Below are 27,152 nucleotides of genomic sequence, written 5' to 3' on the forward strand. Positions count from 1 at the left end.
CTCAGATGTATGGAGTTTTATTCATATCTTTAATCCAGAGTGTGGTCAATGGACCAGTGGAATCATGACTGCCTCCTTGGGTGTGTTTGCTTTACTTACACACAGTTACTGTTTAACTGGAAGTCAACGTGCTGCAGGGCTACTATGGGGTACTACCGGTAATAAAAATCTGAACATAAAATGAACAAATACTCCTCTCAGACTGAAACACCACACTCTTGATTAAAGATAGGCAAAAAAAAACCCTCCATTTAAAACCATTTACTAGGTCATAATAATAATGAGAAAGTTTCTTGGACTCTAGGGCATAATTTTGGGTAGGGACGCTAGGGACGTGTCCCTACCAATATTCAGCTGCTACTGTGTAATCACGATCAATAAAACCGATGTCCTAACCTGAGCAATGATTATATGGCACACAAAAGGTTAAATGTATGACACTGCTAATAATCCCCCCTCTAACGTAGATATCATTCTCTGATTAGCTACCTGTTTCTCGCTAACTTGCATGGTTGGCTATCCCAGCTGTTACTCCATCTGCTGTAAAAACAGCACACTTCCCACAGCAGCCGTGACTACCTGCCCATCAACCCCCCGTATCTCACACGTACACACCTGACCTACCCCACGCACCCCCCACTCTCCGTCAGCCTACAAATTGAGCTGGACTTCGATGTGCATGCATGCTTGCCCTACGACTCGCATGCTGACTTGAGTATCATGGATGACGGCCCCCCCCCCAAGAAACGAGACATTCGTTCATTCTTCTTCAAAGTCAAGAATGTAAGTGCAGGGTTTCCGTCGAGCTTTAAAACCTCAACAAAATCCTTTTGATGTATGGAAACCCTTCATAAAACTATTGCTGCGGCTCCTTAGGCAGGTTTAGCAACGTGACAGGACGCATCAGAGCTAGGCTACTGCATAGCTGCAGAGAAAAGGAATGCTGGAGCAATGTAACTTGGTGTTAGATAATATCCTCGATGAATGAATGTTAAATTTATAGACCTAATGGTTTTACAGAATGTAAGTAGTCAGATGTAGGCTACTGCATGGCCATGCAGATGTGCGACTTGCATTTCAGAATCAACAGCGTGACAGCCGCTGAGTCTGCTGCTGAGTCTGCTGCATTCACCGTTTTACAGAGACCTCTTTCTACTACTACTAGGCTAGGCTAGATACAACAAATCCATGGTCCTTTACTGCCACATACAGACGAATATTGGTAACTGCAGCATGAACATAAAAGAAGTCACAAGCACATCTGCAGTGAAAATCATAACACACGTTACGAACACAAACAGGCAACAAAAAGACATAATATGGAAAATGGAGGGGCAACAAAAAGACAAAAAATGGGGGGTATACTACAAATGCAATACTAATGTAATCATAATCATGCTATAATAGGCAATCACTAAATTATATATCCAAATATCATTTTAACTAAATTTGAGCTTAATTACAGAATAGAAAATGCCACCAGTAGCACCTATTTATGAGTGTCTCAATAAGGCAGTCAGTGAATTTTGAGACCCCCCCCCCCCCATGTCAAACAATACAGATATTGAATTTAAAAAAAAAACAACAACAACAACAACAACAACAATATTTACAACCCTGGGATCCAAAGACCAACTCCCTAAACATTAGGCCATGGCTGCCCTCGTTAACCTATAAGATCTGCATGACATGAAATTATGATTGCTAATGAAAAAAAAAACACCTTTTGGAAGCTCTGCCTTGGATCACTTTTGTGTCTCCACCAATGTCAAAATCAAAGTTACTCCATTGCTTGGACTGATGACAAAAGGCCCATTGGGATGGGATTTGTTCTCCACCAAGAGCTGGGGTAACTGTATCCTCTACAGGTGTTCCTCTGGGATTATATTTCAGTCAGGATCTGCAGAGTTTCTGTTTCTCAATTCAGACAAAAAAAGATTATTTCTGTATTAAAACCTGATCATTTCAACATTTCTGGAGAGACATTTCAGATTCTCCATGATTTGCAAAATGTTTTTACGACTGCTACACCCAGATACGACAGTGTTAGGAACCGGTATTCAGTGGCTGTAGAATTTCTACAATCAGCTCTGGGATTCATCACTGAGAAAATATGGACTTGTACCAGATCATGAATGAGTCCATCAGTGTCATTCCATGATGAGCTAGTCGCTATCATGCTACAGATGCTAACTATCACCGTGGTAGTTATTATGCAGTTCACTAAGTTTCGTACATACAGAGCAGTGAATCTCAGAATGACCCCAGAGATCTGTAACACATAGACAGGGGGTGGGGGGTGTTTATATTATTCTACTGGTGGAAATCACAGCCCACATTTGTTAGAATTATATTTATTATTATTAATATTTATTAAGTTTGTTTAGATATTAGCCTATTTGACTTGAATTGAATGGGTTTAATCCAAATCTAAATAACTGAAAAACAAGTAGGACAATAAATAATATCAGTTTGGATGATGGAAAGTGTAGGAATATAAAGCTCTATGGTGAAATGAGCTGGATATTTCAGTAGTTGGATTATGTGAAGTTTATTCTACAGTAAAATGGATTGCTTTAATAGAGAGAGAGTAAATGGATTTTTCCAGAATATCACAGCAGTACAAAAATGGTTTTGTGTTTAAAAATCCTGCAAAGCATCATTACTGTGCTGTTGTTAAAACCATTGTCCAAGTGGCTTATAAATTTACTAGGAAGGGCATGAAGTAGTGGGTTCTACACCCTATATATAGTGCACTAGATGGATAAGGGGGTGAGTCTGTGACCTACCCGGGACCTGAAGTGAGCCATCTGAGATTTAGTGTGAATTCTACAATCTGCTGTTCTGTGATTTTAATGAGGAGACATTTGGGTCACTATTTCCTGTATTATTATATATTCCTGTAGTGTTATATTAGTAATATCACAATAATATAATTATAAGACCCCAGTATGAAACAGTGGATTTCACACACTATGTATAGAAATACACATATCAAGTGTGTAATATGGGATTCGGTACAGTAGTCCGTATACACACACCCCGGCCACATTAATAGGAACTTGTTGTTGATTCTAAGATCCCTGTCCTTGGCTGCAGGAGTGGAACCCAATGTGTTCTTCTGCTGTTTCAGGCTGAGATGCTTTTCTGCTCACCACGGTTGTAAAGAGTGATTATATGAGTTACTATATCCTTCCTGGAAAAAAAGCTCGAACTGATCTGTCCATTTCCCTCTGACCCTCTCTTATCAACAAGGCATTTGTTTCCACCCACAGAACTGTCACTCACTCACTCAGTGTTTTTTGTTTTCTGCACCATTCTGTGTAAACTCTAGAGACTGTTGTGTGTGAAAACCCCAGCAGGAGATCAGCAGCTTCTGAAATACTCAAACCAGTCCATCTGGATCAAACCAACACCCATACCACAGTGAGAGAAAGTCACACTGTGAGATCACAGGGTTTCCCATTCTGATGTTTGAACATTGTGAACATTAACTGAAGCTCCTGATTTGTATCTGCGGGATTTGATGCATCGTGCTGCTGTCGAGGGATCGGCTGATTACAGAACTGCAGAAAACAGCAGGTGGATGGATGGGTGAATTGTACAAGCTAGACATGATACCAAACCAAAACCCAGTATCACTATCGGGCTGATACCAGTAAAAAATGTGGTTCGAATGTCAGGGAAATCGTATCGGATATCCAAGCCTGTTAAATAAATGCAAAGACTGGAAATTGATTTGTCAAATAAATATATCTTTTGAACTTGTCACGGTGGTGTAGTGGTTATCACTGTCGCCTCACAGCAAGAAGGATCTGGGTTCGAGCCCAGCGGCCGACAGGGGCTTTTCTGTGTAGAGTTTGCGTGTTCTCCCCGTGTCTGTGTGGGTTTCCTCTGGGTGCTCCAGTTTTCCCCACAGTCCAAAGACATGCAGGTTAGGATAATGACTATAGGTGTGAATGGTTGTTTGTCTCTATGTGTCAGTTCTGTGATGATCTGGCGACTTGTCCAGGGTGTACCCCGCCTCTCACCCATAGTCAGCTGGGATAGGCTCAAGCCTAAGCAGTTATGGATGGATGGATGAAAATGTTTACATACAAAGAGTCTTGAGTGGGCGGCATGGTGATGTAGTGGTTAGCGCTGTCGCCTCACAGCAAGAAGGTCCTGGGTTCGAGCCCCGGGGCCGGCGAGGGCCTTTCTGTGTGGAGTTTGCATGTTCTCCCCGTGTCCGCATGGGTTTCCTCCGGGTGCTCCGGTTTCCCCCACAGTCCAAAGACATGCAGGTTAGGTTAACTGGTGACTCTAAATTGAGCGTAGGTGTGAATGTGAGTGTGAATGGTTGTCTGTGTCTATGTGTCAGCCCTGTGATGACCTGGCGACTTGTCCAGGGTGTACCCCGCCTTTCGCCCGTAGTCAGCTGGGATAGGCTCCAGCTTGCCTGCGACCCTGTAGAAGGATAAAGCGGCTAGAGATAATGAGATGAGATGAGTCTTGAGTGTTTTTTTTCTTTTGTTAGGATTGATTGTATTATATTTCCGTGAAGGCAAGCGTTTTAAGCAGTGGAGTAAATGCAGCAAATCTTCGTCGGCTAAAATTCTGTGGCAATATGTCATCAGAGCAGGCTGCTCAGCAAATACCAGACATCCCACCAGTCAAATTTGCCCTTATAAATGCTCGGTCCTTATCAAACAAAACCTTCATTTTTAATGATAGTTTTATGTCTCATCAGCTGGACTTTGTATTTGTAACTGAGACTTGGCTTAATGTTGGTGATTTCTCTTCACTTGGTGATCTCTGTCCTCCCCACTGCAGCTTCTTTAATTCCCCAAGGACTACAGGTCGGGGAGGTGGCTTAGTCACTGTTTTTAAAAATTGTTTTAATTGCAGAACTATGCCCGTCGATGCCTACTCTTCTTTTGAAGTACAACTCATCGCATCTCATCTCATCTCATTATCTCTAGCCGCTTTATCCTTCTACAGGGTCGCAGGCAAGCTGGAGCCTATCCCAGCTGACTACGGGCGAAAGGCGGGGTACACCCTGGACAAGTCGCCAGGTCATCACAGGGCTGACACATAGACACAGACAACCATTCACACTCACATTCACACCTATGGTCAATTTAGAGTCACCAGTTAACCTAACCTGCATGTCTTTGGACTGTGGGGGAAACTGGAGCACCCGGAGGAAACCCACGCGGACACGGGGAGAACATGCAAACTCCGCACAGAAAGGCCCTCGCCGGCCCCGGGGCTCGAACCCAGGACCTTCTTGCTGTGAGGCGACAGCGCTAACCACTACACCACCGTGCCGCCCTGAAGTACAACTACTAAAGATTAATGCCGCTACCCCTGTTCTATGTGCACTGGTGTACAGACCACCTAAAACTAAACAGGGCCTCTCGCTCTGATAAATTGTTGATTTTAGGGGATTTTAACATTCATATCTGTTGTCCATAAAAGCCTATGGTCAAGGAGTTTTTATGCCTCGTGGATTCTTTTGATCTCATTCAATCAGTATCGGCTCCAACATATCAGAAGGGCCACACATTAGATCTTTTGTTATCATCTGGTTTCTCTGTCTCTAACCTTGACATTGTTGATATTGGTGTTTCTGATCATTTTATGGTTGTGTTTGAATCCATATTGTATTGTCCCCTTTCCACCCCCCCCCCCCCCCCGTCCGATCTATAAACTCAGCCACAACCTCTCAATTCTCCAACACATTCATGCTCACTCACCTGCCTCGTATCTCTAATACCCTTCTCTCCTGCACTGACACTGAAGTGCTAGTCAGTCTCTTTAAGTCATCCTGCTCTGACACTCTGGACTGTGTAGCCCCTTTAAAACTAAAGAGACCCAAGGTTAGCACTGTAAGCACCCCCTGGCTGAATGATTCCACCAGTGCTCATAGACAAGCTTGCAGGAGAGCAGAACGCAAATGGAAAAAAGACAAACTACAGGTTTCATATGAAATTTTAAGAGATTGTTTAAAGCTGTACCAAAGCTCTGTTAGTACAGCTAAGGCTAAATATTTTGCCGAACTAATTAATAAAAATGCCCATAGACCCAAAATGCTGTTCAATACAATTAACTCCATCTTATACCCTGCTGCTGCTACTCCTGCTACCTCTACTGCTACTACCGAAACCTGTGAGAAGTTTTTGAATTTCTTTATTGATAAAATTGACAATATAAGATCTCACATTTCACCCCCAGACTCTGATACCTCAGAGGCTCATCATCCAGTCAGCTGCCTCCAGCAGTTTCAACCAGTGTCGTCCTCCCAGCTGTCTGAGGCGGTCTCACATATGAAACCCACTTATTGTCCCCTAGACGTGATACCATCATAGGCGGTTTTAAACGGGGGCCAGGGGGGGCCAGTGCCCCTGTAAAATTGCTCCTGGCCCCTGTTGTGGCCCCTGTGCTGAACAGATAATAAGCTTTATTAATTTCGACGTGCGCTGGCTCGAAGATTGGAACTGACATGACAGAGTGTTCTACACGGACACCTTAAAGCACTACACGCACACTGTTACCTGCAGCAGCGCGAATTGTAAACTTCGGACGTGAGAGATAACAGCTGCAGCCCTGCAAGAACTAGGCTATTGCAAAGAGGCGAAGGTAAGGAAAATTATTCAATTTTGTAACATCAGTGTTTGCACATATCCGTGTTTTACTGTTGTTGTTCACTACAATAATAAATCTGTTTTATTGCGCTTTCTTAAAAGTGCGTTGCACAGCAATAAGTAGCTTAACTTAATATTTTTGGGAAATGGGTAAAATAACCGACAGTGTTTAACCTGCTTGTAAAACTCGAATGGCCTTGTGATATGTAGAGGCTATACATTCCTCTCCGTTTACTTTTTAGTATAGGCCTACTGTAGGCTATCATCATGAAAAGGAGCAAGAAGGACATTATGTCCTTTTTTGCCCCTGTTGGCAAAAAGCAACATAGAGAGAGTAAGGAAGATGAAGATTATGAAAGAGGAGAGAGAGCCAGAGGTGGAGAGAGAGCCAGAGGTGGTGGTTGGAGAGGTGGAAAGTGAGGCATCTGAAAGGCAATCTGAGAGTGAGGATGAAGACATTCAGGATCAGATTGAGGGACAGAATGAGGGACAACACAATGAGTCATTGGGACAACCAGATTCACCATGCATATCAAGTACAGCACCATCAGGTTTGTGATGTTGAACAAATGCATGTGTGTGAGCAGTGTCGACCTACAATTCATATAGCCTACCCTGAAAGTGTGAAGTCTGAATAATAATTAATAAATATAAAATATAAATAATAGATATAATAATAAATTAATAAATGAATAATGATAAATACATGTTGTTCTCATTAGCACTCTCATATTTACTGTATTCATCTTTCTCCAGATATCAGCAAGTGCTTGGACGACACTCCAGTGCAGCCACATCTGAAGAAAAGATTCATTGTATGCAAAAATAGAAATCTTATTTTACAAAAAAGAGAAACACGGTTTTAAGATTTATTGAGCACAATTTATTTTATGTTTAGGCTATTGAGACATAATGTTTATCTCATTGTATTTATGCTCAATGTATTTTGTTTTGGTTTTAAATAAACTAAACTAAACATTTTGAATGCTTAAATATTGCCATGTTTTGTCCATATGTGCCCCCCTGAAAAAACACTGGCCCCACCTCGGCCCCCCTAGTAATTTTGGTCTAGAACCGCCACTGGATACCGTCACGCCTCTTCAAGGAAGTTTTTGTCATAATCTTTCCCCTTATTTTGGCTGTTAACAGCTCTTTAATGAGTGGAATTATTCCTTCTGGTTTTAGACATGCAACTGTGCAACCTCTGCTAAAGAAACCTAGCCTAGACCCTAACGACCAAAAAAACTACAGGCCTATCTCCAAGCTGCCTTTCATCTCTAAGATTTTGGAAAAAGATGTTTTCTCTCAGGTTTCTTCTTACTTAAACACTTTCAATATCTTTGACAAATTTCAGTCTGGTTTGAGAGCGCAGCATAGTACCGAATCCGCTCTGTTGAAGGTCTATAACGACATCCTTCTCTCTGTTGACTCTGGTTCTTGTGCCATTTTAGTTCTGCTTGATCTCAGCGCAGCATTCGATACTGTCGATCATGACATCCTTCTAATACGCTTGGAGGTTGAAGTTGGTCTGCAGGGCTCAGTGCTAACATGGTTTACCTCTTACCTGAGAGACAGAACATTTTCAGTCAAAATGGGAAACTGTTCCTCTTCCCCTGCTCTCATCAATTGTGGTATCCCCCAAGGACCAATCCTAGGGCCTCTTTTATTTTCTCTATACATGCTTCCCATTGACTCTATCTTTGACAAATATAACATTTTGTGTCACTGTTATGCGGATGACACACAGCTTTACCTACCAATTATACCCGACAGTGCTTGTTCATTGAACAACCTTTTTAACTGTCTAGACAATGTCAAATCCTGGATGGTGAGGAACTTCCTACAACTAAATGAGAACAAAACTGATGTCATTATATTTGGCCCTCCTAGCTCTGTCTCTAGCTTAACCAATGTGCTTGGTCCTCTGTCTGCAAATTTGCACACTGAAGTTAGAAATCTTGGTGTGTTCTTGGACACCTCTTTGAATTTTAGCAAACAAGTCAGTAGTGTTGTGAAAGGTAGCTTTTATCAGCTTAGAACCAGAGCCAAATTAAAGCCATTTTTATCTCATAAGGACTTGGAAACTGTTATTCATGCTTTTATCACTTCCCGGCTGGACTACTGAAACTCCCTGTACATGGGGTTGACCCATTCCACCCTGGCTAGACTACAAATGGTTCAGAATGCTGCTGCCAGAATTTTAACTGGTACAAAGAAAAGACATCGCATCACTCCAGTCTTAGATGAGCTGCACCTGTGAAATACAGAATTGATTTTAAAATTTTACTATTTGTTTTTAAAGACCCCAGTGGATTAGCTCCACAATACATTACTGTCACAATATATTACACAATCATCTTATTTATGTTATTTTATCTACTTAACTTGTTTTCCTTTTTCCTTTATCCATGTATACCTCTAAGGTAATTTTTTTTCATCTGCCTCATTATGGAAAGCACTTTGGGTCAACTTCTGTTGTTTTAAATGTGCTATGCAAATAAATGACTTGACTTGACTTGATATTTATACTTTATAATTTACTTAAATTTGTGCTCAAAAGTTTATTCGCAAATGTGCTCAAACACACAGCTGTATGTAAATGTAAAAAAGTCTCTGTATATGTGACACTGTGAATCATTAAAAAATACACATTTTTAACTGTCTTAAAATAAACATTAGCAGCTGAGGATGTGTTAAAATAAGTATACGAAAGGTTCTGTGGGTCCAAGAAAAGTCAGAACTTAAGTTTGTTTTATGGAATTCTGAGGAGTCTGATTGATGACACCATCAGGGAAAACAACAACAACAACAACAAAACACTGTGATTGTGAGGTTGTATTTTTGGGTCAAAATATCAAATATCGTCATTGTGTTTGCTGAAGGTGACTAAAAACAGTCTTTAAACAAGAATTAACTTTTAGTTGATAGACTTAACTACAATTTGAATGAAGACCACATCAGTTTTATTGCCTGCAAAATTTGGGTCCATGACTCAAAACCAGAAATAATTGTCATGAAAAGCCAGTAGATGGATGTAATCGCTGGAAGAGTTTATTGAAAGCACACTGGCAAACAGCTCCAAAACATCAGGCAAGAGCAGAGTGAAGAAACAGGCAAAGGTCCAGTGAGACACAGACGGAATATCCAGGGCAGAGACGAAACACAGTCAGGAACAACAGAAACAGAGTCGGAAACCAGAATATCATCACAGTGCTACAAAGGCTTAGTAATATGAGACACAAGGTACAGAGTGTATACTTCACAAAGTCTGTGTGTTAACAGAGTCCTTATAAGTGCATGCTGTGATTGTACTCTAATCCAGAACAGGTGCATGGTATAATTCGCTGCGCTGCACGTGTGTTGCATTTCATGGCATGCGCTCTGAATGCCAATGCACATGGATGTAACGATAATCATGACAGATTACAAGGAATTATTATATGGCACAAGCTACTTCTGGTAAAATCGTGTGCTTTGATTGGTTCCTTGGGGGCAGAATTTTCCCGTAATGCCCATGGGCGATTATGGCCTTTCTTTCCAAGGTGCCGGCTTTCAATGTTGCAAAAAAAACAAACAAAAACAAAATAACAAAAAAAGATTAACTGGAAATCAAAATGAAATCAAAAACGGCTGAAACAAACAAGAGTCACTGAGTTATGCAAGAAATGAGCAATGAAGAGCGTTCAGAAACCACTAACCGCAAACAGAAATTCAGTTTTAAAACCGCTAGCCGTTTATTCTGCATGCATTACTCAACCTCGTTACAAATATGACGTGACTGAAAGCAGCGTCACACCTCATTATAATGACCATCTATTTTAATCTTACAAATAAAAAGCCACATAATAAACTCCTTATTAACCTCGCAGGCTTGGTCTTTATGGGACAATATCAGACCGAGGTCTTTCTGTATGAAACTCGTCCACGGCTCGGTCCATACTGTCAAAATGTAAATTGGAATGAGTTACTGTCTACTGAAGACTTGAGGCATGGCTGTGACTTATTTACAGCAACTATTAATTCCATAAGAGCTAAGTATACCTCAGAAGCTCGGGAAAAAAAAAACAGGACTAAAGCTGATTTACCCTGGTTTAATGAAACCCTATGGAAGTTGATGAAGAGTAGAGACTCTGCATTAAAGGAACAGTCCACCGTATTTCCATAATGAAATATGCTCTTATCTGAATTGAGACGAGCTGCTCCGTACCTATCCGAGCTTTGCGCGACCTCCCAGTCAGTCAGACGCAGTCAGAAGCGCTGTCACTCCTGTTAGCAATGTAGCTAGGCTCAGTATGGCCAATGGTATTTTTGGGGGCTGTAGTTATATCTGAGCGCCGTATCAATGCGCTGCCGAAGCGCACAGAAGGTGTTAGTACGCCTGTCATTATAGTGTGGACTTTCCATAGCATAGAAAATCGCTACGTTTCAATTTGTGTAACTGAACTTGTTTCATATCACTGGTCATATAAACCTATGTAAACAGGAAAAACGCAGAAGAGTTTGGTCACATATAACTACAGCCCCAAAAAATACCATTGGCCATGCTGAGCCTAGCTACATTGCTAACAGGAGTGACAGTGCGTCTGACTGCGTCTGACTGACTGGGAGGTCGCGCAAAGCTCGGATAGGTACGGAGCAGCTCGTCTCAATTCAGATAAGAGCATATTTCATTATGGAAGTACGGTGGACTGTTCCTTTAAGGAAAGCCATTAAGACAAGAAGAGATACAGATATGTTAATTTACAAAGGTATGAGAAATAAAGTTATTAGAGAACTGCGATTTGCTAAATCAAAATTTTATCTCCAAGTAATGAATGAAGCAAAAGGAAATAGCAAAGAAATCTGGAAGAATATTAATCACCTCATAGGGAAGGAACGATATTTCTCTGGGGGGCTTCAGTTAAAAGTTCAGGGTAAGCTAATTGAGGATGATACTACTACTGCTTCTATTTTTAATTCTTTTTTTCTTGAATCAGTGCAGGAGCTAGGTAAACATTTTAAAAAGATGGATCTGAAGAATACTGTCCACATTAACAGGTTAGGACAGGTTTTTGATCTTGATATAGTTGATGAAGGGAAAGTTCACAAAATAATTTGCTCCCTTAGAAATTCAAAGTGCAGAGATGCCTTTCATCTAGACACAATGCTTATTAAAAAGCATGTTGATAGTCTAACCCCCCCATTGCTCATTTAATTAATCTCTCAATTATTCAGTCTTTTTCCCTCAAATTGGAAACATGCCGTTGTGACTCCCGTATATAAATCTGGTGATCAGTACGAAGCCAGTAATTATAGACCTATAAGCATACTGCCTGTATTATCAAAGGTGGCTGAGAAGGTTGTCATTGAACAGCTGACAACATTTCTTAACTCAAGCAACCCAAGGTTACACAGTATGCAGTTTGGCTTCAGAAAAAAATTATTCCGCTGAAACTGCAGTCTTGCACCTCATAGAACAAGTAAAATCTAAGCTGGACAAAGGCGGGATTGTTGGTGCTGTATTTTTAGATCTACGGAAAGTATTTGATACATGTAATCATGATGTACTCATTTCTAAACTTGCAAAATTTAACTTCTCAACTAATACACTGGCATGGATGTCCTCGTATCTATCCAATAGAATGCAGTGTGTTAAAGTAAAAAATGTGTGTTCCAGTTACCTAGAGTGTAAAATGGGCATACCTCAAGGTTCAGTGTTAGGCCCACTATATCAACGACCTACCTCAGAATTGTCATGGTGTGGATGTATAGATGTATGCTGATGATACAGTATTATACACGCATGCAAAAAACGCTCAGGTGGCAGCTGAGAAATTAACTAAAGCAATGGAGGGTGTGGTTAATTGGCTTGACCAATCTTGTCTTAGTCTAAATGTCAGCAAGACAAAAGGTGTGTTTTTCTCTAAGGCCAACACTCACACTACTAACACAGGTATATTTATTCGGGGTGAACAGATTGACATAGTAACTCAATTCAAATATCTTGGTGTGACACTAGATGTAAATCTAAACTTTAAGAAACACATAAAAAACATGACCAAAACTATTAAATACAATCTAGCAAATTTTAGACAGATTAGACATTCTCTTTCTATGGAAACAGCAAAGATATTTATGCATGCATTGATTTTCTCACATATTTCATACTGTATGACCTGTTGGGGGCAGGCTGGAAAAACCACAATCAAACAAATTGAATCATTATATAAACAAGCACTAAAGGTGTTTGATAAAAAGCCATTTCTGCACCATCACTGTGAAATTTTAGACAAGCATAATCTCTTGAGCTTTGAGAATGTTCATTTTTTTCAAACCTCTGCATAGTGTATAGAATTTTAAATGGTCTGGCTCCTACTTGTCTACTTGAATTTGTCCAACGTCGCCCTGTAAACTCTGTAAGATCCACCAGAATAGCATCCATACACAATTGCATAGTACCCTTTCGCTATTCTACTTTTGGTCAGTCAGCATTTGCAGTGAATGCCACCACACAGTGGAATGACATACCCGACAACATAAAGAGCTCTGGCTCTATTAGCAGTTTTAAATTGCAATTAAAACATCTATTGAAACCACCCAACACTGCACTCATTGATGACTGACAAAACACTTTCATACACATCATATACTTTCTGTATTTTTATCTACTCACAATGGTGTTGACTGTGTGTATGGTGGAGTTATGTGTGTCTTATTGTATTTTGTATTGTCTATATTGTATTGTCTATATTGTCTATTATGTTTGTATGTTTGAATGTTGTCCTGTGTTTATTTGTAATTGTGCCCTGCCAGGGGACTGCAGATGTAAATTAGCCAAAGGCTAACTCTGGCACAGTGCATCAGATGGAAACATCTATGTTAAAAACTGTACATGGTCCCCTACAAATAAAATGACATAATAATAAAAATAAAGATCTCGGTCTGATATTTTCCATAAAGACCTCGCGCTCATTTAATAAGCAGTTAATCTGATTCCTGACTGTTTCACACCTTCTAAACAAACTTCACTTTCTTACACCAGACAGTTTATTAGGTTCCTCAGGATGTCAAATTTTTAAAAAAGTTATGACAAAAATTATTATTTTTATGTTTCAGGTCAAGTCAAGTTTATTAGTATAGCGCTTTTAACAATAAACATTGTCGCAAAGCAGCTTTACAGAATTTGAACGACTTAAAACATGAGCTAATTTTATCCCTAATCTATCCCCAATGAGCAAGCCTGTGGTGACGGTGACAAGGAAAAACTCCCTCAGACGACATGAGGAAGAAACCTCGAGAGGAACCAGACTCAAAAGGGAACCCATCCTCATTTGGGCAACAACAGACAGCATGACTATAACATTAACAGCTTTAACATGAAGTCAGTTTCGTTGATGTTATAAACTCTTCATTGATGGAAACTTGAGTGCAAAACTGTTCATAACAACTGCAGTCCTAAAGTTAGCAAGTCAACTGTAGTCCTCAGCCATAAAAGCATTACTGTAAGAGTCCAGAGCGTCTTCCAGGTGTGACTTTCAACTGTCCACATGGGGCCGTCCTCTACAGGAGCGATGCGATGAGACTCCAACCAGACACAGGGCACCAGGATGGATCAGGCAGGTCCGAGGAGCAGAAGAGGTCACTCAGCTCTGGTGACTTGTCCAGGGTGTACCCCGCCTGGGACAGGCTCCAGCACATGACCCTGCACAGGATACGCGGTTACAGATAATGGATGGATGGATGGATGGATGGATGGATGGATGGATGGATGGATGGATGCTTCAGGTCACAGTGTTTGTTTTAATTTCAAAGGAAAACTTTACAATAATGCAGTGTTAAATTACTGGTGTTTTGTTATGATTCAGTTTATAAACCTGATCTTGGGATCATTTACAGGGTTTTTCAGGTTCTTTCTGTTTTTACTCTTTGTTTCAGGATTTAATCAAAATTTTGCTCACACACATTTTATGACTTTATAACTGAATTAATTGCTTGTTTGTTTGTTTGTTTGTTTGTTTGTTTGTTTGTTTGTTTGAACTGGTTAACTGTTTCCATCTACACCATACAGGAAGGATAAAAAGAGCAGTTTGAAATAAGCCGCTGCTGATCAGGCAGAGCTCGCGCGCTGCGCTCCGGTGTCCGGTCCCTTTAAGTCGCGCGCGTTCACGAGCGTTTGGAGTTTTTTTTTGTCCCGGGGTGAAGGAATTCCTCCGCGTGCGCGCGCGTGACGGAGGGAGGGAGGGAGTTCCGTCAGCCACGTCACCTACCGACTTCACGCGCAGGCAGAGAGACAGAGCGGTTCCGGCTGTCGCAGAACACTCCGTTAATGTCGCGTGGTTAATAACGGCACATCTGTGAGGGCACAGCTGGATCTATAAGGAGCTTTACTGAGAGCGCGCGCTGTGTTCGTGCAGCGGCGGAAAGTTTACACTCGGAAATCCGTCCTCGAGACTCCGAGAGCAGCGCGAGACCCCGCACACTGCCGACTTACCCGTCTAATAGCTCTTTTTATTATTATTATTATTATTATTATTATTATTATTATTATTTCATTTCCGGTTTTGTGCTTATTGACGCGCGAGGATGAACGTGTTCCGTCTGGCCGGTGACGTGTCGCATCTGCTCGCCATCATCATCCTCTTCATGAAGATCTGGAGGTCCAAGTCCTGCGCAGGTAACGTTAATGCGCGCTCGTGCACGAACCGACACGTCACACAGACACTCTGTTTACACACACACACACACACTCACACACACACACACAGTGGAAGTGCACTTCTGTCCCAGAGCTGCTGCTCGGAGTGTATCAGGCTGTTCTCTGTAAGTGCACTCCGGAGTGTATCAGGCTGTTCTCTGTAAGTGCACTCCGGAGTGTATCAGGCTGTTCTGTGTAAGTGCACTCCGGAGTGTATCAGGCTGTTCTGTGTAAGTGCACTCCGGAGTGAATCAGGCTGTTCTGTGTAAGTGCACTCCGGAGTGAATGGAGTGAGTTCAAGCCCTGTTTGGTTCACTCTGATCTCAGCACCTCCTGGAGAACAGCGCGAGAATGAGGGCACGAAAACAAGTAGGTCCTCCTCGGCCCTGTGCAGTGCACTAAGAGGGAGCCATTTGAGGACTGAGTGGGACCTGGTGGAACCTACACCCATGTAGTGCACTAGATATCCAGTGAGTGCTGTGTATAACTCGTTAAAGAGTGGATTATGCGCCCTTTATAGTGGACTCTGTGTCCACTGGGGAGCCATTTGGTATTTAGCTTCCTAATAGGGCAGAAAATGACTTGTTTACACTCCGTAGTGCACTTGATCTCTGACCGAGACACACTGATAGGAGAGAAGAGTAAATAAGCCAGCGATTTGTGTGTGTGTGTGTAGGTATCTCAGGGAAGTCCCAGGTGCTCTTTGCATTGGTCTTCACCACCAGATATCTGGACCTGTTCACTGTCTTCATCTCCTTGTACAACACGGTCATGAAGGTAATACACACACACACACATATATATATATATATATATATATATATATATATATATATACACAAAAATATGAAGGCATTTTTCCATTTTCATATTTCACTCTAATGGTCTGTCTGTCTGTCCCCCGCCCCTCAGGTGGTGTTCCTGGTCCTTGCCTATGCAACAGTGCATCTAATTTACATGCGCTTCAGGAACTCTTATGACAGTGAGAATGACTCATTCCGTGTGGAGTTCCTGTTGGTTCCTGTTGCTGGACTCTCCTTCCTTGAGAACTATGCCTTCACTCCACTGGAGGTACACACAAACGCGGACAAAACATGGGCCCGGTACAGGGAGCAGTACGGGTGCGGGGCCCGGTACGGGGAGCCGTACGGGTGCGGGGCCCGGTACGGGGAGCAGTACGGGTGCGGGGCCCGGTACGGGGAGCAGTACGGGTGCGGGGCCCGGTACGGGGAGCAGTACGGGTGCGGGGCCCGGTACGGGGAGCAGTACGGGTGCGGGGCCCGGTACGGGGAGCAGTACGGGTGCGGGGCCCGGTACGGGGAGCAGTATGGGTGTTTCTTGTGCAGTACTTTGCTATGAGTTGATGTGAAAACACACACTTGTTCTTTTTCTTGAGTCCACACACCTTACCCTTCCTGTTTGTTTAAGGTGACTGTGCTGGCAATTAAACAAACGAGTCAGGCAGTGTGTGGGGTTTTTTTAGGGAAGGTGTTTGCTTGAAAATGTATTTGTTCTATTTTTATTGGTGATATTAAACCACATAGCATTAGTGTAAATAATGAATTTGCACGTCCTTTTCCCTAGACTGCACTCACTCGCTCAGTCCAGCTAATTTTGAACTGCTGCACTGATGTCATATGACTAACTCCGCCCTAACGACCCTGGCTGCTATACTCCCAGTATCTACACTAGCCAGTAAATTAGGTTCGATGGTATAGAGTGATGAATCAGAACGATGCCTCAGATCAGTCCTGTGTGCTCTGAGGTTTCTCCAGTTCCCTGCTCACAACTTTAGTTCATACCTACATTTAGTTCTTGTTTACTATTTGATGGACAAAAATGGAAGAAAATCTTATCATGGTTTCATCACATACTGTCATGCAGCCTCTCATTACAGGGGTATAGAGCTGATAATAATGAAAATGATGTTTGGAAGGAAGTATCAGAGATCTCTGGTGCCTGCGGAGAGTGTACATGGCTAGCACAGTTAGCTCACATTGCTAAGCTATGATGTTACATGCCAGCAAGAGACAAACTCCAGGCTAGAAGAGTGTACCACCGTCATCCTCTTGCTAACTCTTTATTATTGTTGAAATCATGGTTGTAGATCCTGTGGACGTTCTCCATCTACCTGGAGTCAGTGGCCATCTTACCACAGCTGTTCATGATCACCAAGACGGGTGAGGCCGAGTCCATCACCACACACTACCTGTTCTTTCTAGGACTGTACCGTGCCCTCTACCTGGCCAACTGGGTGTGGCGCTACCACACAGAGGGCTTCTTCGACCAGATCGCTGTCGTCTCTGGAGTTGTGCAGACCATCTTCTACTGTGACTTCTTCTACCTCTACTTCACCCGAGGTGAGCGCACATCTTTAATTAAACACCATGTTAATCACACGCTCTTCTACTGGTTTATATCAACATCCACCTTCTCTACAGGAACAAAAATTATTTAATGATGTTTCTGTGATTCCTGAGTGATGGGAATCATTCAATTTAACATGCTGACGAAGATTTAAAACAAAATGCTGCCCCTCTCTCTCTGTCTCCCCCCCCAAAATTCCCCCCTCCCTCTATCTCTCTCCCCGCCTCTATCTCTAACTTCCCCCTCCCTCTATCTCTCTCCCCGCCTCTATCTCTAACTTCCCCCTCCCTCTATCTCTCTCCCCGCCTCTATCTCTAACTTCCCCCTCCCTCTATCTCTCTCCCCGCCTCTATCTCTAACTTCCCCCTCCCTCTATCTCTCTCCCCGCCTCTATCTCTAACTTCCCCCTCCCTCTATCTCTCTCCCCGCCTCTATCTCTAACTTCCCCCTCCCTCTATCTCTCTCCCCGCCTCTATCTCTAACTTCCCCCTCCCTCTATCTCTCTCCCCGCCTCTATCTCTAACTTCCCCCTCCCTCTATCTCTCTCCCCGCCTCTATCTCTAACTTCCCCCTCCCTCTATCTCTCTCCCCGCCTCTATCTCTAACTTCCCCCTCCCTCTATCTCTCTCCCCGCCTCTATCTCTAACTTCCCCCTCCCTCTATCTCTCTCCCCGCCTCTATCTCTAACTTCCCCCTCCCTCTATCTCTCTCCCCGCCTCTATCTCTAACTTCCCCCTCCCTCTATCTCTCTCCCCGCCTCTATCTCTAACTTCCCCCTCCCTCTATCTCTCTCCCCGCCTCTATCTCTAACTTCCCCCTCCCTCTATCTCTCTCCCCGCCTCTATCTCTAACTTCCCCCTCCCTCTATCTCTCTCCCCGCCTCTATCTCTAACTTCCCCCTCCCTCTATCTCTCTCCCCGCCTCTATCTCTAACTTCCCCCTCCCTCTATCTCTCTCCCCGCCTCTATCTCTAACTTCCCCCTCCCTCTATCTCTCTCCCCGCCTCTATCTCTAACTTCCCCCTCCCTCTATCTCTCTCCCCGCCTCTATCTCTAACTTCCCCCTCCCTCTATCTCTCTCCCCGCCTCTATCTCTAACTTCCCCCTCCCTCTATCTCTAACTTCCCCCTCCCTCTATCTCTCTCCCCGCCCTCTATCTCTAACTTCCCCCTCCCTCTATCTCTCTCCCCGCCTCTATCTCTAACTTCCCCCTCCCTCTATCTCTCTCCCCGCCTCTATCTCTAACTTCCCCCTCCCTCTATCTCTCTCCCCGCCTCTATCTCTAACTTCCCCCTCCCTCTATCTCTCTCCCCGCCTCTATCTCTAACTTCCCCCTCCCTCTATCTCTCTCCCCGCCTCTATCTCTAACTTCCCCCTCCCTCTATCTCTCTCCCCGCCTCTATCTCTAACTTCCCCCTCCCTCTATCTCTCTCCCCGCCTCTATCTCTAACTTCCCCCTCCCTCTATCTCTCTCCCCGCCTCTATCTCTAACTTCCCCCTCCCTCTATCTCTAACTTCCCCCTCCCTCTATCTCTCTCCCCGCCCTCTATCTCTAACTTCCCCCTCCCTCTATCTCTCTCCCCGCCTCTATCTCTAACTTCCCCCTCCCTCTATCTCTCTCCCCGCCTCTATCTCTAACTTCCCCCTCCCTCTATCTCTCTCCCCGCCTCTATCTCTAACTTCCCCCTCCCTCTATCTCTCTCCCCGCCTCTATCTCTAACTTCCCCCTCCCTCTATCTCTCTCCCCGCCTCTATCTCTAACTTCCCCCTCCCTCTATCTCTCTCCCCGCCTCTATCTCTAACTTCCCCCTCCCTCTATCTCTCTCCCCGCCTCTATCTCTAACTTCCCCCTCCCTCTATCTCTCTCCCCGCCTCTATCTCTAACTTCCCCCTCCCTCTATCTCTCTCCCCGCCTCTATCTCTAACTTCCCCCTCCCTCTATCTCTCTCCCCGCCTCTATCTCTAACTTCCCCCTCCCTCTATCTCTCTCCCCGCCTCTATCTCTAACTTCCCCCTCCCTCTATCTCTCTCCCCGCCTCTATCTCTAACTTCCCCCTCCCTCTATCTCTCTCCCCGCCTCTATCTCTAACTTCCCCCTCCCTCTATCTCTCTCCCCGCCTCTATCTCTAACTTCCCCCTCCCTCTATCTCTCTCCCCGCCTCTATCTCTAACTTCCCCCTCCCTCTATCTCTCTCCCCGCCTCTATCTCTAACTTCCCCCTCCCTCTATCTCTCTCCCCGCCTCTATCTCTAACTTCCCCCTCCCTCTATCTCTCTCCCCGCCTCTATCTCTAACTTCCCCCTCCCTCTATCTCTCTCCCCGCCTCTATCTCTAACTTCCCCCTCCCTCTATCTCTCTCCCCGCCTCTATCTCTAACTTCCCCCTCCCTCTATCTCTCTCCCCGCCTCTATCTCTAACTTCCCCCTCCCTCTATCTCTCTCCCCGCCTCTATCTCTAACTTCCCCCTCCCTCTATCTCTCTCCCCGCCTCTATCTCTAACTTCCCCCTCCCTCTATCTCTCTCCCCGCCTCTATCTCTAACTTCCCCCTCCCTCTATCTCTCTCCCCGCCTCTATCTCTAACTTCCCCCTCCCTCTATCTCTCTCCCCGCCTCTATCTCTAACTTCCCCCTCCCTCTATCTCTCTCCCCGCCTCTATCTCTAACTTCCCCCTCCCTCTATCTCTCTCCCCGCCTCTATCTCTAACTTCCCCCTCCCTCTATCTCTCTCCCCGCCTCTATCTCTAACTTCCCCCTCCCTCTATCTCTCTCCCCGCCTCTATCTCTAACTTCCCCCTCCCTCTATCTCTCTCCCCGCCTCTATCTCTAACTTCCCCCTCCCTCTATCTCTCTCCCCGCCTCTATCTCTAACTTCCCCCTCCCTCTATCTCTCTCCCCGCCTCTATCTCTAACTTCCCCCTCCCTCTATTTCTCTCCCCGCCTCTATCTCTAAATTCCCCCTCCCTCCATTTCTCTCCCCGCCTCTCTCTGACCCCCCTCAGTGATCAGAGGAAATGGGAAGATGTCTCTGCCGATGCCAGTGTGAGGACCAGTCTTGGCTCCGCCCCTTCTGCGTGTTTCTGTATCAGCGTTTCTCACTCTGCCAACTTCAACTCATTTTGCATTTTAAAGGAACTCCAAATTTTTATAGTAACTTCGAATCCCAGCGTTGGGGCTCAGCCGCCATGTTGGAGGGGAAAACAGAAATGTGCCTTAATGTACAGCATAAAGATTTTTTTAAATTGGTTTTTTTCACACATATATATATACACACACACACGAGGGTAAGTCAAAAAGTTCTAAGACGGATTTTATAATTTCAAAAGGTGTGACAGACATCCCCCAGAATTCTACAAAGAAGGAATTCTCCGATGGAAACACCGCTTGCAGAAGTGTTTAGACTTAAATGGAGGATCTGTAGAGAAATAGCTTTGTTATTTTCATAAATAAAGATTTTCAATTTATCTTAGAACTTTTTGACTTACCCTCATACATATAGAAACACTTATTGGTACTCAAGAAAAGAGCACACATGCCAATGTCTTCCTTCACTGTGTGTGTGTGTGTGTGTGTGAGCTTTTGTTTATTGTCCTATGGGTGCCAAGAAGGGATAAACTCTATATTTTATGCTTTTTTTTTTATTTGAGTGCATGACCAAGAGCTATTTTTAAGTTTTCAGACCCTGATGTAATCTGTCTGATCTGTACACTCTTACTAATGTAGCACGTCAGCTAACTACCCTCGCTCTAGTCGTCTGCCATGTGAGCTAGTGTCCCTCACTTCCTCACTGTACAGTGTCGTAGCGTGATGGTGTGAAGTGCAGCGCCACACACACGAGCCAGTTTCTAATGGCAACTGGAAAAGCTTTGTAGTGGTGCTGAACACTTAACGTAGCTACATAAGAGATAAAATGCCACATGGGTGGTGGAGGTGGTGGACTGGGAGACCGTCTGTGTGCTCTTCCTGTTGTGTCTGTTCATGTCACATGTTTACATGCAGTATAAAGAACGTATCGGTACAGAAATCCAATCTGGTACTGATCCAGAGTTTGAGGTCAGCATCTGGACCAATCGCAGAGTTCCGTTTCACAACCGTATACGGTGTGCTGGATCTTTCTCAGCATTAATGACGAGATTAACAAACAGGAGTCAGTCACTGGACTCGTCTCAGTGTCGTAACTGATTGAACAGGTCGAGCACTCGCACAGGGAGGGGCGTGTGTGTGTTTCATATGAGCATTCTACACATTTCACATGGTGTTAAAACAGGAGCTTAAACACTCCATATCTTTTCCAAAGACTCTATCTAAAGTGATCATTTTTTACAAATTCATACTGGGAAGTGCTTTCTGTTTTTCTGATGTTTGTTGAGTGTGTTTTGTAAAATGGGTGTGTTTTATCAATAAAGGATCGAATGTGTGTGTATAGTGTTTTTGGTGTGTGTGTGTGTGTGTGTGTGTGTGTGTGTCAGTAGCTATTCTGATGAAGGGAAATTAAATGAGTTAAATTTACCCAAAATGCATTGCTGCACCGTGGTAAAGTTGTTACTGGTTGTTTATTTGGCACGATATTGTGACATCATAAAGAGAAGGAAACAAAATAGCAATGGCATCATGTTCTGTGTGTGCTCTTAAACATTTAGTGGAGCGTTTCCCAAGGATAAGACAATCTTTGAGAATAAACACACCATCAGAAGCAGTGAAGATGAAGGACGACAGTAAATTACACACTTTCAGTCGGTTTAGCGTCAATGCTGTACACAGTCTACACTTCTTCTGTGGGTTTAATCACAGAACGCTGCTGTATTAATACTTTTATCAGGCGTGTGTAATAATTTGTGTTAGTTCATGGTGCCTTGCATGCCCTTCTGCTTCCAGCACATCCTTGTCTACGTCCTGCTGTGTGTGTGTGTGTGTCCTGGTTAACACACACTCCTGGCTGAAGGTTACGGTTGTATCTACAGCGACAGCGTGGTGTGGAGTGAAGCCGGAGTGGTGTGTGTTCACTGCAGCAGTGTTTTACGGTGTTTGTACAGCACTTTGCTCCCTTCCCTCATGGCCCCGCCCACCATTTTAGCAGCAGATGTCACTGAAAGGGGCGTGGATGCTAAAGCTGCTGCCCTGTGCACCACTTTACTCTTTTTCCCTTTCCCTTTGCCTTTCTCCAGAACTCCGGAGCTCTCCAGTGCCCCCTTCCCCATGGCAGTCACTAACTCGCACCAGAACTCGTGCTCTGCTTTCTTCCTCCTCTCTTTATCCTCATCTCCTCTCTCCCTCTTCTGCCCCTGCTCCTTTTCTCCCAGAATCCTCTGCTCACACACATACCAGTTCCCCTCATTCCTCCCCACCATCACCTCGATTTTCTTCAGCAGCTCATTCACTTGGGCTCGATCTTCATTTTTCGTGTTATCCAGCATGTGAATCCTGCCCTCGCATGACCGAATGAATTCCCAGAGTTCCTTGCTCTCCTGTAGAAAGCTCTCGGCTGGTTTGTCGTGCAGCTGGTCAGCGTGTGTGAGGACGAGGACAGTGTGTTTGAGAGCCGCTGAACCCAAAACCTTGCCGATCCACTCCAGAGTCATGAGCTCTTCCGGCGTTAATTTTCCTGGTTTGAGGACTAACAGAAGCGCGTGAGGTCCGGGAGCAGAGAGATTCATCATGCCACGTGCCACCTCTGCACACACCTCCTCTGATGACATACAAGTGTGGAAAAAGCCTGGAGTGTCAATCACCTGCAGGCTCCGCCCCTCTACCTCACCACAGGCTCGTACACACTGCTGAGTGATGGACAGAGGAGAGATGTCTCTCTGAAACACAGACGTTCCCAGAATGGTGTTTCCTGTGGAGCTTTTACCAGAACCAGTCCGGCCCAACAGGACAATCCGCAGATCTGTGCCACACACGCTGCCTGAGGGGAGACATACACACACAGGACCTCACTATATCTAATAACTTTGCATACCATGTCCTCATTGTGCAAATTGACAAGTGAATTTAAAGTTAATTTTAACCAGCCAGTGTTGAACTCAGCTGTATGACATCATTCTTCAGTCGACTGGTTTTACCTTACACTGTTACAGGTTTAGGAACATTAAAGTGCATATTCTGGACTAATTTCATTTTTTTTTTATATGAAAGTATGTCCCTTTACACACTCATCCAGAAGGGTAATTTTGCACAAGGCCATCTGTCTACAGCAGAAAAAAATAAAATAACAAAATGCATCTGGAAAAATCCCAAGGGAGTCTGGAGCCAGATTCGTGACGTCACCTGCGGAAGCGCCAGCAGGCTGCGTGAGCTTGCGCAGTTTCAGTGCACAGCCTGTGTAGACCAAGCGCTCCCATTTCTCTCTCATTGTCCGGTCTTTTGGAAAACGATGAGTACTAATCCCATCAAGATTGGTGTTGCTACACCCTCCTACGATACATCTGTTAACCATTTTAATAATTACGCAATAACATTGAAGAAATTTGCAGAAAACCACCAGGTCGTTTTCTCATAAACAAACCAGCGCTGATGCAGGATTCAGAGGGAGGCGTCCCGCACGCGACGTTACGAAAATCAATGTCTCATCTCATCTCATTATCTGTAGCCACTTTATCCTGTTCTACAGGGTCGCAGGCGAGCTGGAGCCTATCCCAGCTGACTACGGGCGAAAGGCGGGGTACACCCTGGACAAGTCGCCAGGTCATCACAGGGCTGACACATAGACACAGACAACCATTCACACCTACGCTCAATTTAGAGTCACCAGTTAACCTAACCTGCATGTCTTTGGACTGTGGGGGAAACCAGAGCACCCGGAGGAAACCCATGCGGACACGGGGAGAACATGCAAACTCCGCACAGAAACGCCCTCGCCGGCCACGGGGCTCGAACCCAGGACCTTCTTGCTGTGAGGCGACAGCGCTAACCACTACACCACCGTGCTGCCGAAAATCAATGTTTGGCGGGAAATCCAAATGCCAAGTTTTTTCAGAGGCGGACCAATTCACCTCAAATGGCTTGATTTCAACTGAATTTTTCTGGTATTGTGCAAGGTAAAAAAAATTGCAGAGCATGCAGAATGTTACAGATATTTGACCAAAGTTTAATATAAAATAGGAGAATTACATTGATCTTGCTCCTGAATTTACCCGTGATATGCACTTTAATGTTCACACAGTGCTGCTGGCTAGCTTAACTAATCAGCGAGTTAGCTTACCTCTAGTGCAGTAGCTAAAGCTACCTAGGAGGCGTGGTGCTGTTCTGTCTGGGGGCGGAGCTGATCTTTATGCCATAACAAAGACACTGTGGATGAATAGATTTACTGCGCAGTGAATCACATGGTTTTTTTCTGTGTATAGGAACACTTTTAAACATCAACCACCTGAGCCAAATCCACTATGGTTATGACGTCATATCTGGTTTGCAACTGCAAGCTCACTCACTCACTCACTCTTTATCAATCCATCCATCCATTAATTAATTAATGAGCCTCAGAAGTAGCTAGGACTGAAGACAAGCACGTGTCAGTGTAGACGTGATTTCCGGGCTACTTATTATTGCATTTTGAATAAAATGTGCTTCCGGGCCTGTAGAGAATACCCCCCCCCCCGTTCTGAGCTCTGCAGCAGCTGATGGTGCAGATGGAGAGCAGGGCGGAGCGCATGCGCAGGTGATTGAGCGCGTGCGGCTGAATGCAGGTATTTTACAGCTGATTACTGACATGCATTGATTTTTCTTGCAGCAGACCGCGCATGCGCTACAGTATGATACCACATCCTCCTCCTCCTGAAGGGCATGCACACTGTTATTATAATCCCTGCAGGATCAGTAGCGTCTGTCTGTCTGTCACTCACCTTCAGACGCCGCGGGACACTCCGACGCGGCCATGATGCCGAACACCGGGACACGGTCCGAGGAGCTTCTGCATCCGCTGTCAAGCCTGTCTCCGTGACGTCACGGTCGCCGTGACCAAAAGTGACCAATAGTGTTTAATAATCATGCTAATGACAGTATGGGTCCTGGAGCGCGTGCACATATGAGGGGGGGAATTATAGACAGTAATTTAATTGTGAAAGGGACAAACAAGAACGTGATGAAGTATTAAAACGGGTAATATCAACAAGAAAAAAATAAAAACGTGTTTTTATCAGTATATAAAAATGATACAGAGCAATATCAGAGCTTTAAATACAATAAACGATATTATCTATTTATAAACGATATAAAACCGACATTAATATAAAAATAAAAACTGAACTAAACGTCATAAATAAGTTTTAATGTGAATAAAAAGGAAATAGATATTAATAGAAAAAAAACCTCCATGATGGTAGAAGTGATATAAAATTATATTTCTAAATCACATAGATATATTTATTCATGTATTATATATTACAGTTACTGTACAATGTTTAGTGTGTGATCAGACTTTTAACAGAGAGTGCAGGTGAGTTTTCTTCATTTTAATGAGGTTTTATTTGAGTAATTAACACTCATTCACACCATGAGGCTGGAGAACACTTCTCTTCCGGGTTGACGTTGAGGCGCATGCGTCATCATGGATATAAATAGGCTCGCGGCAGACTGGGCGGAGTCAGACTGACCCTTACCTCAGAGGAGCAGTGAGTGTTCGAGCTGTGGCGCGAAGAGATTATTTAAAATTAGTTAAAACTTAACTTCGTGTGATTTCAGGACCTGGATTTTGAACTAATTAGTGATTTTAAAACTTCCGAGATAAGTTATTATATCTAAGGGCGCTATTTTATTCGCTTTTTGTCCAACACGGTGAGAGACTTTAGCCGCTAGCGGACTGTGTGAGGTGAGAGACTTTAGCCTGTTAGCTCGCTGAGAGGAAATTAATTGTTTTATTAAAATAAAGGTAAATATGGAACCCTAAGACATGAAATCTGAGGTAAATATTAAGGATAGTGAAAGCTTGGTCCTGTTTAAGGTGTTTATTTGAGCAGGAAGGTGAAATGGCGGCTGTAGATGTCGTGTATGAGAAGATTCACCACAGACACGATCCGCGGTGGAGCGCGAGACATGAAGGCGGAGCCTGGGTGGGCCTCAGGGTGTGCGTCGCGTGCGTCATCGAGCTGATGGACAGCCAGGACGTGTCGGTAATTATTATTATTATTATTATTATTATTGGAATCTGTTTGTTGTAATCACAATTTGAGTTTATTTATTATTTATTTTTATTTGTTGTATTGATATCTATTGTCATACATGAAGTATGTGCATTTAAGTTGTACATGTTTGAGAGTGTGTAGGAACTTTCAAGCCGTAATCCATGACTTCCTGATTAACTGGGGAACAAATACGAGGTGACACAGAGGCCAAATTCCCTCAACATCACCATGGGAAAGATCAGAGACACACAAACCCAATGAGGGAGAAGTGTGTTGACCTTCCCGAGTCAGGGAATGGGGATGAAAAAACATCTCCTCACCTGAAACTGTCCATTTCTACTGTTAGGGCAATAATAAGAAAGTGGACACCAAC

At 43.9% G+C, this 27,152-nt stretch overlaps 3 protein-coding genes across 3 annotated transcripts in view; 2 read left to right on the forward strand and 1 right to left on the reverse strand.

The window, feature by feature from the left end:
* Positions 1-14,841: 14,841 nt before the first annotated feature.
* On the forward strand, positions 14,842-17,758 carry LOC132871048 (ER lumen protein-retaining receptor 3-like). The gene is made up of 4 exons (XM_060905202.1): positions 14,842-15,279; positions 15,977-16,077; positions 16,213-16,371; positions 17,408-17,758. The coding sequence occupies exons 1-4, from the start codon at positions 15,189-15,191 to the stop codon at positions 17,756-17,758; spliced, it is 702 nt and encodes a 233-aa protein (XP_060761185.1). The 5' UTR covers positions 14,842-15,188.
* A 4,489-nt stretch (positions 17,759-22,247) lies between these two features.
* Positions 22,248-25,541, reverse strand: LOC132870498 (GTPase IMAP family member 7-like). The gene is made up of 2 exons (XM_060904157.1): positions 25,502-25,541; positions 22,248-23,568 (listed from the first exon to the last, which is right to left on the reverse strand). The coding sequence occupies exons 1-2, from the start codon at positions 25,533-25,535 to the stop codon at positions 22,664-22,666; spliced, it is 939 nt and encodes a 312-aa protein (XP_060760140.1). The 5' UTR covers positions 25,536-25,541; the 3' UTR covers positions 22,248-22,663.
* Positions 25,542-26,547: 1,006 nt separating this feature from the next.
* LOC132871049 (meiosis inhibitor protein 1-like) overlaps positions 26,548-27,152 on the forward strand; it is a 39,932-nt gene continuing 39,327 nt past the window's right edge. Inside the window, exons 1-2 of the mRNA XM_060905203.1 lie at positions 26,548-26,559; positions 26,615-26,767. Of these exons, the coding sequence (XP_060761186.1) occupies positions 26,548-26,559; positions 26,615-26,767 (165 nt within the window). The remainder of the gene's footprint in view (positions 26,560-26,614; positions 26,768-27,152) is intronic.

Source organism: Neoarius graeffei, chromosome 22 (genome assembly GCF_027579695.1).
Source record: "Neoarius graeffei isolate fNeoGra1 chromosome 22, fNeoGra1.pri, whole genome shotgun sequence".
NCBI classification, from domain to species: domain Eukaryota; kingdom Metazoa; phylum Chordata; class Actinopteri; order Siluriformes; family Ariidae; genus Neoarius; species Neoarius graeffei.

Excerpts from the sequence above, each read along its gene's own strand:
- LOC132871048 (XM_060905202.1), top strand. The coding sequence starts at position 15,189 with ATGAACGTGTTCCGTCTGGCCGGTGACGTGTCGCATCTGCTCGCCATC. Across the intron at positions 15,280-15,976 it reads GAGGTCCAAGTCCTGCGCAG|GTATCTCAGGGAAGTCCCAG; the intron begins GTAACGTTAATG and ends GTGTGTGTGTAG. Across the intron at positions 16,372-17,407 it reads ATGCCTTCACTCCACTGGAG|ATCCTGTGGACGTTCTCCAT; the intron begins GTACACACAAAC and ends TCATGGTTGTAG.
- LOC132870498 (XM_060904157.1), bottom strand. The coding sequence starts at position 25,535 with ATGGCCGCGTCGGAGTGTCCCGCGGCGTCTGAAG. Across the intron at positions 23,569-25,501 it reads GTGTCCCGCGGCGTCTGAAG|GCAGCGTGTGTGGCACAGAT; the intron begins GTGAGTGACAGA and ends GTCTCCCCTCAG.